General features: G+C 47.4%; 1 protein-coding gene and 1 long non-coding RNA gene across 7 annotated transcripts in view; one reads left to right on the top strand and one right to left on the bottom strand.

Moving 5' to 3' along the window:
- Positions 1-3,021: 3,021 nt before the first annotated feature.
- Positions 3,022-15,846, top strand: part of FLVCR2 (FLVCR choline and putative heme transporter 2) — a 61,510-nt gene continuing 48,685 nt past the window's right edge. Inside the window, exon 1 of one of the 5 annotated variants that reach the window (XM_077123102.1) lies at positions 3,022-3,216. In XM_077123102.1, the coding sequence (XP_076979217.1) occupies positions 3,199-3,216 (18 nt within the window). In that variant the 5' untranslated portion in view covers positions 3,022-3,198. Of the gene's footprint in view, positions 3,217-8,098; positions 9,245-15,846 lie in introns of those variants that run through there. The other 4 variants (XM_077123101.1, XM_077123100.1, XM_077123099.1 and 1 more) reach the window with 4 other exon arrangements.
- On the bottom strand, positions 4,211-9,305 carry LOC143652029 (uncharacterized). 2 transcript variants are annotated; one of them, XR_013160368.1, is made up of 3 exons: positions 8,738-9,305; positions 6,528-6,703; positions 4,211-4,527 (listed from the first exon to the last, which is right to left on the bottom strand). It is a non-coding gene; the product is annotated as an uncharacterized LOC143652029 (long non-coding RNA). The 2 variants fall into 2 exon arrangements; XR_013160367.1 differs by having other exon boundaries at positions 6,463-6,703.

A 15,846-nucleotide genomic window follows, 5' to 3' on the forward strand; every position in this document is an offset into this window, starting at 1 on the left:
GAGAGGGAAATCAGCCACACCCTGCCCTTTCTGCCACTTGTCCAGGCAACTCCTCCTTGAAGTTCCCCAGGATTCCTCAAATGCATTCTCTTTACACCGGTTCAAGTTGGGCATCTTTCATTTGCAGCCAATGCAATTTTGAAAAGAAAAGACTACTCTAAAAACTGGGATACAGACAGCATTTTTAGTTTCTCCATTGGAGACAACAAGAAGCACTTTTAGAGACTACTCAGAGCTTGGGGAGGCTGATTGTGACAAGGCACAGTGACTTTGGAAAACTTAGAGGGAATCGTGAAATACTCAGGTTTTATTTTCTTAATTGCTCATTTACTTCTAATTATTCTATTTATTCGCAGCATAGAAGCTGAGTGGAGCGCCATGCCCTGCAGCCTTGAGAGGGCACAGCACTAGGGAATGAAATGGGAGATGATGAATTCAGGACTCGTCATTTTCCATAAATTTTGATTATTGGGCTTTCTTGCTGCAAATTCAAAGCAGGTTCTCTGACCTTTTGGTCTTGCATTGGCTGAGGTGGCTGCAGGAGTGGATAGGGGAAGAAAGGAACTAGGAGGAAGAGGGGTGGGGGTGAAGGGCAATACTGCATAGGCATTCTTTCCCTTACTGCCCTGCTTCACTTCCCTCTCTGCAAAGTTCAAAGGCTGAAGCTGTTATTCTCCCTCCAGAGCCTAGTTGCTCAGGCAGGACATTATCCAGATCCTGCCACTGGGACCCTCCCTCTCCCCACCTTCCAAGTTCAGGCCATGCCTCTCTCTAATCTGCCATCTTTTCTGAGTCCTCCTGCCACTGCCTTTGCTGAGTTCATGGACTCCATTCTCACCTGGATGACCCTGACAACCTCCTAATGGGTCTCTTTGTCCCTACACCTATCCTTGTCCCAACTGGGCTGTGTACAAAGCCACCAGCGTAATCTCTCCAAATGACAAGTCTGATGATGTCCTCCATCCACTTTAAATCTTGCAATGGCTTCCCTATGCTCTTAGGATAAAGTAAAAAGCCCGTAATGAGGCTTGCACCATCTAGCTGCTGCTATCACTCCAGTCTTGCCCCCGTCACACCTCACTCTGGTTTCATTCAGCTCCTCAAAAGGGCCATGCTCCCTCCCAGCTCAGGGCCTTTGCATATACTGTTCCTTCTGCCTGGAAGGCCCTTCTCCTCTCCTTCTAGTTAGTTTCACTCTTTCTTAAGATCCAGCTTAAGGTCTAGCTCAGTCTGACCCTCTTTATAAATTTTCATGAACCTTCACAGCACTTACCACAATTGTACCAACTTGTTCATGAGAGTTTGATTGGCATCTGTCATTGCTTCTCAGCCTTTTGGTTAAGATCAAGTGATTGGCATCTATCCTCCCAAGTAGACTGTAAACTCCATTGGGGGCATAAGAGTTCACCACTCTTAAGCTCACCACCGAATCCTCAAAACCTGCCACAGGCTTGCAAATCTTGTCTCCTCCTCAGTACTGTGTCCAAACATCAGAGAAACTATCTCTGGCTCCCCACTTTATCAATCCATGAACTAGCAGGTACCTCTAACACAGCATTTCTTGCACCACCTTCCAATGACTTGTTCACCTGTCTTTGCCACACTTTTGTGGATCCTCTAATGGTAAGGAGCTCATTTTCATCATATCTGCTTCCCCAGTACAGTGCCTGGCATGCAGGAAACAAATGTGTGAGTAAATGAATGACAGTTACGATAGCTCCCTGCACCTAGGTTTTATCCTTCACAGAAACTGAAAAGCAGAGCCAGATAATTTTTGTCTGTCCTTTTCCTGTACTGTATTTCCAACATAAGTCATAACCCAGCCAGAGGTCCCATTGCTGTGTTGTCCCGTGTGCCTTTAACTGTTGCCCTGGCAACCAATAAATGTAGCTGCTAGCACAGTTCCTCTGTTGCATTATGCAAAAAGAGTTTTACACCTCTGGGCTTTCTATATATTATGCAAAAAATCCATTTAAACATCTCCTTTCTCTTCAACTCATTTTTTTTTAGATAGGTCTTTCTTATGTTTGTGGGAAGATCCTTTGGCTTTCTGATTATTAGGAGAGATTTTAAATATATTATGTTTTAAAAGTATGATGAATAATATAGAGTATACCCACATACACACCCATGTACATTCAGCTCGGGAGATAAAACATGACCCAGGGCTGCAGAGCCTTCCTATCTCTAGAGAAGGACAGATACCATTTGAGGCCCATCTTGACACAGCTATATAGCTCTAGGGAGCTGAAAACTCGATTTTAAACAATGTGTCCGGGAAAGATCCTGGATCTGCACCTCCAGGCAGGAAGAGGTTTTCATCCCGTTATCTCTTCTTAGGAGAAAGGACTCCCTCTTCCCTCAGCCCTCCGCAGTCCCTGAGCACATTCTTCCAAAGAAAGATTCAGAATCTCGGAACTGAGAGGACCTAGAGGGGAAGGGATCCAGACTCCCACAGAACCCAGGAAATCCTTCCCAACCATCCTGCTCCAGGGATTCATGAGGTGCGATAGGACAGGTACCTCAGAAAGGTAAAAGGAAAATAAAATAGAGAGACACCCTCATCCAGAACAAGCTGGACATGTTTTCATTCATTTTGAGACCTTCTGGAGGTGAGACTCATCTAGGAAATGCATCCAAGAAGTCCATCCAATCATTCCTTCATTTCCCTTCTGTGGGTAAGACATCAAGCTAGAGGTTGGAGTTTGAATAAGAACAGGACACAACTCATGACCTCAAGGAACTCACAGTATGCGCGTGGCGAAGTAAATAAACATCTAAGATAGAGTGTGCCAGGAGCTACCCGAAAGGTAGAGAAGCATCTAAATCCTACTTGGAGCACTGGGGAAGGCTTCCTGGAGGAGGTGATGCTTGTCCTGCACTGTGAAGGACAGCATGTGCAAGGACTAATGTGTCCATAAAGCTCTCAAGGAGCCGCAGGTGGTTGCACCTGCCGGGAGCAAAAGGTGGACTGGGCGATGGTGGGGCTGAGGCTGGAGCGACATCATAAAGGCTGTGTGTGTCTAAGCCTTCTAGAGCTGGGGGTGGACACTGGAGGATTCAAGCAGCCAAGATACCTGAGGAGAATGGGAAAGCCCTGGAAAGCCCTGGTGGAAATATCCCTGGGGAAGGGATATGGACAATGAGGAGCAGGCAGTAGTGGGATCAAGGTGAGACACCATGAAAGTCTGAACTGAGATGGTGGCAATGAAAGAGGTAAGATGGTAAGCGGACATTGAACAATGCCCAGTGGACACTAAGAGGGAAGTGAGGGGTCTGGGTAATGCCCAGTCTTTAGGGCTGGCTGGCTCATAGCTGCAGTGCTATTCATTGACAGAGAGATTTCTGGAGAAGCAGGCCTTGACATGGTTCTTTGGATGAAGAGGGGAGGGGTGGGAGTGGGGCTGAGTCATGAGTGGAAGGGACAAGACCCCCTCAGAATCCTCAAGGATAAAAAACATTAGATGCAGAAAGAAGGCCAGAAGGGGTCAAGGAAGACTTGCATGTGGTCTTAAAAGGTGTCCCTGTGTTTCATGGGTTGGAGTCTTGAGGCCCCATTTTAGCACCAATTTTTATGAAAAGCAGGATGGAGTAGGCCATACCCCTTGACATTATCTTTTGGGCCCAGTGAAGGAACTCAATTTCCATTCAATTTGATACAATTTTAAAATTTTAGGTTTTTTTTTTTTTTTTAAATCAAAGTTATACATAGTTTAAAGAATCAAATAGTTCTGTAAGTTATGCATCAAAAATAGCAGTTACCGGGCAGGCTACGGTGGCTCAGTGGCAGAGTTCTCACCTGCCATGCAGGAGACCCAGGTTCGATTCCTGGTGCCTGCCCAGGCAAAAAAAAAATAAATAAAATAACAGTTATCCACCCACTTCCTGCTCCCCTGAGGCAACTATTTTCAACTCTTTTATTAGCTATTTTATTGGGGTATTTGCTTCCATAACTCTAAATGACATGGGTATATTGATACTTCCCCATATTTTCCATGTTAGGCATTACCTCTTGACTTTCTGATATGGCAGACAAGGATTTAGCTCTGTTTACTCCACTCTTGTCTCTACCACACATGTGCCCACTCCCCATTTCGCTGCACCCCTTCCTCCACCATAGCTAGAACATACTTTTGGTGTCCACAACTTTCAGCATCCACATTATGATGACCATATACATGCTAGTCACAACTGAGCAACTTAAGGTCTACCGTGTTTATTATTTTTTCTCTCTTCCGCAGCTTCTTATTTCACTGGACTTAATCATGGTCTTATTTGGGCATTTATGTAGTTTTATTTGCTTATTACTAATTCAACCTCTGATTCTCTTGCAGTTGTGTAGTCTTCCTCTCAGTATTTTCAAAAACAGCAGTTTTCTATCAGGCATCTTTTTTTTTCCCTCTACCGTTATCTTAGGGATTCCCATTGCCTACCTCTTGTGTTGAATTCTGTGTTTCCTGGATCCCACATCTTGCTCTCTTTTGGTTTCTTCCCTCATTTTGGTGGAAAGCACCCATTAGTAACTTCCTGAGTGAGAGGAGAAAGCAGCACATTTAAAAAATACTTTGCATGTCTAAAAACGTTTTATTATTTTTTGATAGTTTGACTAGGTATAGAATTTTAGGCAGGAAACAATTTTCTTTTGGAAGACCTTGCTCCATTGACTTCTGGCTTTCAGGATTGATGATAAGTCAATAACATTCTGACACTTGATTCTTTTCACGAAACTTATTTTTTCTCTCTCTCTGTCTCTCAAAGCCTGTTGTATCTTTTTCTCCTGTGTTTCCTTACATAGCCACAGTGATGTGTAATTCAATGCAATTACACATCTCACTGAATGCTCCAGGGGATAAAAGGATATATACAAGTCCTTAAAGAGATTGAAATTGATGGTAAGTACATGAGATAAGGCAAACCGAATATTCATGAGGATACAGTGTTACATGGGATTAGGAAGGGCAACATTTTTACCATTCCAAGTGTTGGTCTATTAAAAGAGGAAATAACAGTGTCTCAACCTGATTCATTTCATTGGTAATTTCGCTTTCTCGTACACTTAACAAGCTCTGTGTGTCCTACATCTATTGCCCCTGTCCAGCCAGTGGTAAGATACCAGTGAGAGAGTGTAACATTTAGACTCAAGCTCTGTCATTACTGCCAGCAGTTGCTGTTAGCAGTTGCTGTTAGCTGCTGGAGGACAGATTTTGTTACTATCCTGTAGTGGTGAGGAAAGCTTAAGTTCAAACTAGAGGTTCCCTCAAGCTCCAGGGGTGGCTGGGACAGAGCCAGAAACCAGAGCCCCTTTTCAGGAAGCAATCTCTAAAATACATTTCTCATTTCCCTTCAGTGTGTACCTACAGATACCTAAGGATAGAACATATGCATAGATAAGCTGCTCAATTAATGCTTTTTCCAACTGATGGATACACAATATTTCTATGTAAATATCTACCCAGAATTTATATAGCTGTCCTCCCCCTGATGGGAATCAGCTGGGAGTCAGTTCCTCCCTGACAGCTACCGGAATATTATTATGGAAAACACTTTATACACATTATCATTGTGCTTAATTTTCATAACCCTACAAGGCAGGTGTTCATAATCGTCATTTTAATCCTTGTTCTGAAAGTGAGGGCTAGAGAGGTTAAATAACGTCCCCTGGCTATTAATGACAATAGTTGCAGAACAGGACTTCAAATTCAGATCTCATGGATTTCACTTCACCACAAAAGGCAATGCCAATTACTGCTTGAATCCCAGGTTAGATCCCTTGGGATTTTCCTCCAAACTGAAGGAATGTGCTGGGAGAGACCATGTGGACAGGGACTTGGGAAACCTGTCCTACCGGTGCTTGTTGTGATACTAATTAGCTGTGAGGCTCTGAGAAATACGTTTTGCATCTCTGGGCCTCAGTTTTTTCATATGCAAAATGAAGTTAAAAATGTTTTCTGGAGAGTTTTGGGAGAGGGCCCATGCTGACCGACAGAAAAGAAACAACAAGACAAATGCACCATACTAATGCAACATGTTAGTAATAGGATAGTATATGGGAACTCCATATTTTATTCATAATTTTCTATAAACGTACAACTTCTTTAATAATAATAATAATAATAAAAGGAACAATGAGAAGGCCTTCCAAGGAAAAAAAATGGAGATTCTGTACTCCCTGGAGAATGATAGGAAACAGTGAAGAAATTTTGAGAACAGGAGATGTTAAATTGGAATAGAGATTCTTAGATGGGCATGGATTCCTCCTCAAACATTCCATTACAAGCCCCATAATTTCTACCTTAAGTGAAATAGAATGGCCCCCTGTGCTGGGACAAAGCCCCATTCCCACAGGCGCTTTTCCAGAGGAAACAAATAATCGATCTGCAAGGGTTTCCCAAGAAAATGGGACACATCCTATGGGGTTGCTGGTAAAACTAGAGACAGCTTATTAAGAATGGACAAGCTTACCAAACCAATCAATGTCCCTGTGTGAAATGGAAACGTAATGTCAGTCAGTCAGAACATTTCCTCACTTGCTTTTGCTGTCCCTCTGTAAGAGCTTCCCGTTTCCACTCCCTCGGCGCTCCCTTCCACTTTCGGAGTAGGGTGCTTCCCCATTCATGAATCACTCAATAAAGCTGTGAGATCCTAAATTGCATGCAAAGTTTTTCTTTTATCAACCACAAGTGGGAGCCTCTTCATTTCTGTTCTGAAATTTAAAAATAAAAAGGAAGCTGTGTAATCCAGTGGCTCTCAAAGTTTAATATTTAAATAAGTCACCTGGGGATCTTATTAAAATGCAGCTTCTGATTCGGTGGGTCTGGGATGGACCCGAGATTCTGGCTTTCTAAGGAGCTCCAACGCGACGCTGCTGGTCTGCAGACTGCACTTGGGAAGCCAGGCTGTAGCTTCCAGATGAAAAGCTGCTAGACTTGACGGAGAATCATGGCTTTGTTAGACTAGCTGGGACTTCTTCAGGAGCAGGGAAACAATGGGAGCTATATCACAAAATTACTGTAAGGCATACGTGAGATAATTTGTTAATGGTGTTTAGCACAGTCCAGTAAAGATCAGCTATTTCACTGTTACAACAACCAACATTGCTGGAATGCTTACTGTCTGCCAGAAATTTTCGAAATGCTTTCCTATATTAACTCACTCAAGCCTCAAAACACCTAGGCTCTATAATTTCATCATTCCCACTTTACAGATGAAGAGACTGAGGCACAGAGAGATTGATTACCCTGAACAACGCTAAGTGTCTAGGAATAGCTAAACCCAGGTTGGAATCCAGGGAGAATCTGGGCTCGGAACCACTATCAGGCCGGAAATGGATCCCGGCCGAGGGGGCTCTTCTGGTCTGCAGGCCGGGCTTTCTGGCGGCGGTGAGAGTTGAGGGACCAGCAGGTGGCAGCCTAGGGTTCCACGGGTTCAATGACCATCACAAGGCCGTCTCAGAAAACACGCTGCGCTGGGCACTTCTTTAGGCGACCGCCGCCAGCTTCTCGGAACTCCCTTCCGCCTTCCAGTCTCGGGTCCTGCACCTTTGAGGCTGCCCGGGAAGCCATCAGGAAATAATAACCCTCCCTAACACTGGGTGCAAACCTGAGGTCCCCCAGAAAAGACCATATCCGCAGAGAAAACAATGAGTTTTCTGCAACTCCCCTTTACTCCAGTAGCGGAACAGACTGGGGAACCCACCACTCGGTTTATACCGAAACCCCAGCAGGGGGGTTGGGAGTCCAGCCTAGACGTCGAAAGATGACAACCTCTCTGATTCCCCCGCGCAATTTGAGGTCGCCGGGGCCTTCGGTGCCCGCGCGCAGGGGAGGCGACCCGAGCGCTCCGGAGACTGTCTGGGGGAAGGACGGCCTCGGAAGGGCGGAGGGCAGGGAAGTTCTTGCGGGGCTCCCCTGGGAAAGGGGCAAATGAAGTCGGTGGCATTGCAGGGGTGGGGGATAGCCGGGCGGTTTCCATGGTACCCTGGGCGTGGGGGAGGAATGCACCCCGCAGCCTGTGGCGAAACAACTGCGCTGCCGGCCCGAGGAAGCCGGAGGGGGTGGGGGTGGGGTGGAGGGAGTGGGGAGGTGGAGGGAGCCGGGGCAGGACAGGGGCGGGGCGGTCACGTGCGCCCGAGGGGGCGAGGCCCCAGCCCGCCGGGTAGCTCAGAGCCGGGCGGAGTGGCTGCCCTAAGAGCGAACTTCTTCGAGGACGGAGGGACTGAACGTATGCAGACCTTGGCGACAGCCGGGGCAGGAGCGGCCGGGGCCGGACCGGGGCGTGTGCAGCTGGCCTGGCGGGCAGCGGCTGCCGCGGGTAAGGGGAGAGAGACCCGGGAAAAAGTGGGAGCAGGAGCGTGCGCTTCGGCGCCGGGAGCCTCCCTCGCAGCTTTTCCGTAGACTTGCCGGGTCTTTTGGAGCAAGCGGGTGCCAAGTCCCCGCCGGCTTTAGGGGAACAGCGGAGGCCCCTGTCCCCTAAGACTGTCGGGAGTCCTCAGCACGTGTCCGGAACTTCTGGGCCCAGTGCTCTAGGGGACGGTGTGGTCATGGTGAATGAAGATCTCAACCGGGAGGAGAGAGATGAGGCCCCGACGCCGGAGTCCGCCCTCCAAGCAGAACCCGGAGTCTCGGGCCATCCCAGCATCTCCACCTACCCCGGCGTCTCTGCCCACCCCAGCGTCTCCGGTCACCCCAGCGTCTCCATGCACCCCAGCGTCTCTGCCTACCCCAGCAGTTCGGCTCACCCCAGTGCCTTAGCTCAAGCCAGCGGCCTGGCCCAATGCAGTGGCTCTGGCCCGGAGGACCTCAGCGTGATCAAGTTGAGCAAGCGCCGCTGGGCGGTGGTCCTGTTGTTCAGCTGCTACTCCATGTGCAACGCCTTCCAGTGGATCCAGTACAGCGCCATCAGTAACATCTTCATGAACTTCTATGGGGTCAGTACCTTTCAAATCGACTGGCTGTCCATGTGCTACATGCTGACCTACATCCCTCTGCTCCTGCCGGTGGCCTGGCTGCTGGAGAAGTTCGGCCTGCGCACCATCGCCCTCACCGGCTCCGCTCTCAACTGCCTGGGGGCCTGGGTGAAGTTGGGCAGCCTAAAGCCCCACCTCTTTCCTGTCACCATGCTAGGCCAGGTCATCTGCTCCGTGGCCCAGGTCTTCATCCTGGGGATGCCCTCCCGCATCGCTTCCGTCTGGTTCGGGGCCAATGAGGTGTCCACGGCCTGCTCCATGGCTGTCTTTGGCAACCAGGTGGGTAGAGGAGCTTGGGGATGTCCGGAGGTGTCTGTGACTCTGGTTGACTTTGTGACCGGGTGTGACTGACAGTGCGAGTGGGTGATTGTGACTGGTGGCTGTGTAAGAGAAGTGTGGGGAAACAAAAGGAGGGGGCCTCCCCTCCCCCCCACGTCACCTCCCCCAGCCAAAAGCTTCTAGTCCATACCCTGCCTTGACGATCTCATTCCTGAACTTGTTCACCCGCTTACGTGCGTTGCTTGAGTCAAGCTCTTTTTCCTGGGGCAGCAGAATGTGGGCTCTGACTACATGTAGCCTATTCTGGTGTCATGAAAGCTGAGCCAACTTTCCTGGAAGGCTGTATCTTGTGTACTGTGAATGTGCAATTGTGGAGCCATGCCATGACGGTACTTCACACTGTCCTTCTTTTACACACAGCTGAAGCCAGGGGAGTGGCAGCAGTGCTTCGCACTTAACTCCTTCCCTGAGGTTTAGAACCAAGTCCAATGGGACTGAATCTCCAAGGCCTAGAAAAGCTTCTGGTATCAGTCAGGCATGCTGCAAGCTTTCTCTCTTCTTACCTTTAGGAGACTCCCAAATTCTTTGTATGGCGATATTCTTAGGACCCGGAAAGTTCGGTATGTTTTCCAGACAAATCAAAATGGATTTGATTGCCTTCTCTAGATGTCTGAAACAAATTTTTCCTTGTCTGATCCGCTGCCTCCTGCCTCACTTCTTAAGTACATGCCGTGGCTGTGTGGTCAGTAAATTACCAGTAACCTTGAGTACTCATAGGCCCATTTTCTCTTACTTGTTAATTTCAGCTTGAATTTTTCGCCTTTCACTTAACAATTTGTCATTTGGGACAGAAACTTTCCAAAACTTTTGTGAACGCGTATTTCCATTCTATTCATCTTACCAGCAGGAAGCTAACCAGGTGCTGAATTTCCCTTTCCCGATTTGAGTTCTACCATCTGAGTGATAGTGTTAGCAATAAATAAAAGCAAACAGAGAGGCCACCTTTAGCACACAAGCAACCGAAAATCCCTTACCCCTCATTTTCACCTGTTGGTTTGAATATTTTAAAGATTAATTTGAGGCCTTGGTATGAAACTACTTGGATTTTTTGTTAGGGGCAATTTACAAATAGGTATTGAGGGGGACATTTACCAATAACCAGCCCATCTTCCAAGGTGATCTGACTGTGAATTTTAACATCCCCCTTGCAGCGCTGCTGGTTGGTTTTATACTAGTGCATCTTTCCTTTAAAGCAGGGGGATGAAGGGGGAAGTTTGCAAGCTGCAGGAGGATTCAATCTCCCTATTAACAGCAGGATAGAATTCAGTCCAGGTCACAGCAATTTTAAACCCACTGCTTGGGATGGGGGTGGGGGGACAGGAGAGTGACTGGGAGACGCCCTATCAGTTGGCCTGAGATAGGAGAATCCAACACTTCTTGTTAACTGTAAAGCCCAAACTAATAGTTTTTCACATCCTTCTTCACACACCTGCGAAGGACTTTAACACCAGTTATATCTTTACATTTTAATAGCAATAATTATTCATTCCCCATCTCCATCCCCATCAAGATCAGGAAATGCTAAGAATTTTAAACTTAAAAACACTCTGACAGGTTATATTTGCATCATGGAGTCATCTATTTAGTGTGATCATTTAGGCTTAATTCTCTGTGCCATGTTAAACATTATGAGAATTGGAATTGTTTGTGCTTCCTTTTGTGGAGATGACTTCTCCACAAAAGGAAGGTGTGTGTTTTCACCTTTTTTTCTGAGGAAAGCAGAGCTGCATGGAGGAGGAATATTAACAGGCACCTCAAGATTAGCTGCTGAGAAAAGGGCTCCCCAAGTTGTCTAAACAGACCTCTGGTGCCATCCCACAGAATAACTCTTTCTTACCAGCACACTTCACTTTGACACTCATTCATGCAGCATTTACATAGTACACTTGCCTTTTGCCAAATGGTGTCCTAGAGCTGCAAAATTAATCCCTATTTCCACAGAGTTTCCAGTCTACATATATATATTTTTAATGTATCAGATTTTAAAATTGTACCAGGTACAAAGACACATATAAAAAGCAAAAGAGACCATGAATAGAAGAAACCTCTGTGAGGTTTCCAGTGTCTTCTTTGTGTAATTGTTATGGGAATTGCTATGGGAAAGGGTGAAGAAGAGAAAGGAAACTAATATCTATAAGCACGTATTATGTGCAAGACACTTTTTCATCTGCTGGTTCTTTGACAACTCTCTGTGGTAGGTGGAATTGTCCCCATTTTCACAGGTGAGGAAACTGAGGCCCAGATAAATTGAGCAACCTTATCCGGGGTCCTACAGTGAATGGTAGAAGGGAGATTTGAACCCAGGTCTACCTCCAAAGTCCGTGTCAGTGGGCCAATATTGAATCTTTGTGTTGATAAAGCATATATAAGAGAGAGAGTGAGAGCAAGAGAGAGAAAGGAAATGAAAAAGGAAAATTCTAAAATTGTAATTTTGCCCCATTGTCTCAGTGGTTGTTGTGGCTAATCCAGTTTCCAACAGTTTTCGCCAGGGTTTGAGGGCTTCTGCTTTGAAATACCCAGTATTAATGTGGTCACCTCAACTACTTCATTGAAAGGTGCTAGAGAGCTCTCAGCCTACCCCACCTGCATGGTCAGGAAGGTGGGGCTGGGACTCTGGAAGGGAGAAAGCAGTGAATCCTGATCTGGGGTGTGAGAGGGAAGGCCAGTGGAGAACCTGGGTGTTGCTGAAGCTCTTTTTCCTTTTTCTTGGTGCACCAGTTGTTCCCAGGTGGTAACAGCCTGGCTTTTTTTTTGGTAAGCAACACTTGTTCCATTGTTTCAAGGGAAAATGATCTGTGTGGGTTTTTTGAGTGATATGCATACATTGTCACTGGCCAAAGGTTGGAAGAAAGCCTTGTGTCAGCGCCTGTGATAACTTAATAGCACGGGACAAAATAGATGGAGGAGCTGGAAGTGGTCTTCAAGGCCAGCCCCAGCTCAGATAAGGGGCCTGCAGCGTGGAGGGAGCAAGCAGCCAGCTCTGTGGAAGCCACATGGACAACTAAATTTTCTATTAGCCATGTTAAAACAAACATAAAAAGGATGGATGAAATTAGTTTTAGTAATACATTTAAACCAATGTATCAAATATCATTTCAACATGTAATCAATATAATAAAATGATTAATGAGCTATTCTCCGCTCCTTTTTTCATACAAAGTCTTTGAAAACCGGTGTGTATTTTCCATTTGCAACACATCACAGTTGGGTCTAGCCACGTTTCCGGCAAGCCATAGGAAGCGCTTGTTGGCCAGGCTGGACAGCACAGGTCTAGAACAGGCCTGCTCTTTCACCACTGGAAATCGGATTCTAGCAGATAAAGAGAGGCTCGAGGAAATTGACTCCAACCATAGAGGAGATTGTGTTTACTAGACTGGCTGACCATGTGGCGTCCCCCAGAGAGGCTGAGAACTTCCCGGGTTGACTCTGGCGTCAAGGTCATAATGGAATAGTCAGCCTAAATCTTATTCCAAAATCATGACTGCTGGGGTATAATAAAGTCCAAACTTGCCCTTTCTGATCTTCTAGTGTTAGATGTCTTCCAAGGTCTGAGTGGAGGTTGGGAAGGGTTTGTGAAGGCAAACTCTGCTGTGCTCTTTTGTTGGTTGTCATTGTTCCTTAAGGTACACTAAGTGCCCATCCTCGTGACTGACCACATTCCAGCCTCCCTCTAGGCATTGGAAGAAAGAGAGAAGTAGGCAGTGGCCGGGAGAGCGAAACCAGGCTAGTGGGGACCCAAATGAGATGGAGTAGGGCCAGAACAAAACCCTCAGGTGCGGTAGGCTTGGTGAAAATGACTCCAGAATGTGATGGGGTCACAGCAAACACGAGAACACATGTGTCATCTAAAGGCAGCAGCTGCTTAAGCTCCAGCCACTTGTTGACATATGACGCATGACCAGTGTTGCCATTTCTCATTTTTTTCCCCTTAGGGAGAAACTGGAAATATGGATCTTTTTGGTGAAGGCTGTTTTTAAATGCTGGTAACAAATTCAGAATGGTTTTTTATTACCTCCTGTGTTGTGGATCACATAGAACTGCCGAGTTGAGACTTCCAGGGAGGGCTAAATGGAACAGAATTCCAGTTGGCCCTCTCCTTCCTTGGAAAGCCCTCACCCAAGATGGTTGTTGACAGGTGGAAACAAACTCAGAAGCTTAGTGACTCTGGCAGGAAACCAGCCCCGGGCGCTCCTAAAAGTGTTCGATCACTCACCTCCCCCATGGGGCTATGCAAATACCCAGGCCTGGGGTTTCCCCTCCCCCATGTCTTCCTTAACCAGGCTGTCTAGGGGAGGGGGCCAAGGCACCTGCGTTTTCAAATGGTCTCCAAGTAAGGCTAGTGATCAGGCACTTTTTTAACCCACCAGGACAGGACCAGTGCGCAGTGGGGAAGCGACTCTCCTGCTTGGAGCCAGTTCTTCATCAGGGCTGGCTTTCTGAGTTTGTGCTGTGTGCTGAATCCCACGTCCAAGTGGAAGCATTTGGCAGCTCAGCCCCTCACTGTTCAGACTGAAGGGAGAAGCTGGAGGGGGGCACGTTCATAAATCGCATTCATTTAAGGTGCCCAGAATCTTCTTGAAGTCCTCTGGGGAAAAAAAGGCCCCAGTGCATTGCAGTTGCTCGGAATCCTTTTCTCTTTTTTTGACATTCAACCCAGTGCCCTGGCAGGAGGCTCAGGCTGGCCTGGTTTCTGCCTGGGCTCTGTGTCAGGGCCTGCCAGGTCCAGGGAATCGAGTCTAAGCCCTCAGTGTCACATTCCAGGACCCCACAACCTCCCCGTTCCTATCTACCCAGGCTCGTGTCATCTCCCGGCCTCTTCTCTCTGCTCTGACCAGTCTGACCTCTTAATTGTCTACTTGAATAGACACTGCTAGGACGGGGTGGGTGATCTTCTGGCTCCTGCCCACTGATCCCACTGATCCTTGCTGGCCTTCTTGTTCCCACCAGGGCGTCCCCCTGACCCTCTTTGTACTCACTGAGTTTACTGGGTCACTGGCCTTTGTTTCTGGTGGCTTGTGTATTTTCTCCCTCCTCCCCCTCCTCCCCCTCCTCCCCCTCTTCTCCCTCCTCCCCCTCCTTCCCTTCTCCCCCTCCTCTCCCTCCTCCCCCCCCTCCTCCTCTCTTCTCCCCCTCCTCTTCCAACTAGATGGGAAACCCATCTCCCCTGGGTCTCACAGGGCTCTGGGCACAACAGGGCTTGCAAATAGATGGACAAATTAATAAACAGGTTTTCATTACTTGAAAGGAATGAAGGTGACCAATCCCTTAAGGGACAGTTTGGTTGGCTGACTTCGGGGCGTGGCTTGCTTCTTATACCTCCAATCCGAAGAACTATTGGACTTTGACTGTGTGCCGTGAACTGTGCCAGGCCTGGGGTAGTTGAGAAACGTGGTCTTTAGTTCTCCTCTGTGACCTTAGACAGGTCACTTTTTGGGTTTGTGTTTTTTTTTTTTTTTTTTTTTGGTCTTTTAAGTTTTGACTCCTTCTTTTGTAAGGTGGAGATAACATTGCCTACTTCTAAAGATGGATGAGAGGGGTAAGTTGCCTGATGTCTCAGGGTGCACTCCGAGAGCAAGATGAATCGGATAAGAAGCATTCACTGAAGGACAGCTGTTATCAGTATTGTCATCAGTACAGCTAAGTGGCTCCTGCCCTCCTTGGCTACTGATCTAGAAGGAGAGCAAACACTTAAAGACACAAAGAGCCGACAGAAAGGTCCTTGTGCCTGGCATTTGAAGGAACCAAAGGATGGGGTGGAACGCGCCTCCCCCTCCCCGGGTGTGTGCAGTGGGGAGCAATCAGGGCAGCGTCCCTGAAGAAGTGGTGGTTGAGCTGAATTTGGGTGAAGAGGGGAAGGGGAGCCATTCCAGGAACTTTCCAGGCCTGATGGACACTTGAGACCTACACAAACAAAAAGCGTTGCAGGTTTTTTTGCAAAAAAATAGTTGGGAAATGACATTATTTCCCCAGTGCGTGGTGATGACCTCTGTGGTCTGTGAGCCTTTGGGTGTTTGGGACGCCCCAGATATTGGGCCCACCCCTGCTCCTCGATGTCAGATCTTAGGTTCACAATCCTGAGACTCCGCTGAAGACCGTGGGGTGCCCAGGCACATCAGGCGGATGTGGCTGTTTCCCAGTGTGTGGGTCTTGATCTTTTTCCAGCAATGCTGTTAACAGGATGTTTTCCCTTGACTTCAACTCCCTCCACCCTCAACATCAAACGGCCCCATGTGAACTGAGGATGAGTGTTAGAGCCCCATCAGGGATGATAAAGAACCATAAGGTTCGGATGAAAGCTGACATTTCCCCTTCTTTCTTTATCCTCCATTTTCTTGACTTTGACCTAGCACCATTTCCAAACTCAACCCAACAGTGCATCCCTCTGTCCTCATTTCTACAGGACTATGGTGAGTCATTCAGATGTAGGAAGGCACCCTGCAGGCTCTGGCGACCCAACCAGACTCTTCTGCTTTCCAACCTTATGACAGGCATCTGTCCATATTTATATTGTACAACAATTTCAGCTCAGCCTCTCACAATCC

This window comes from Tamandua tetradactyla, chromosome 12 (assembly GCF_023851605.1).
Source record: "Tamandua tetradactyla isolate mTamTet1 chromosome 12, mTamTet1.pri, whole genome shotgun sequence".
Taxonomy (NCBI): domain Eukaryota; kingdom Metazoa; phylum Chordata; class Mammalia; order Pilosa; family Myrmecophagidae; genus Tamandua; species Tamandua tetradactyla.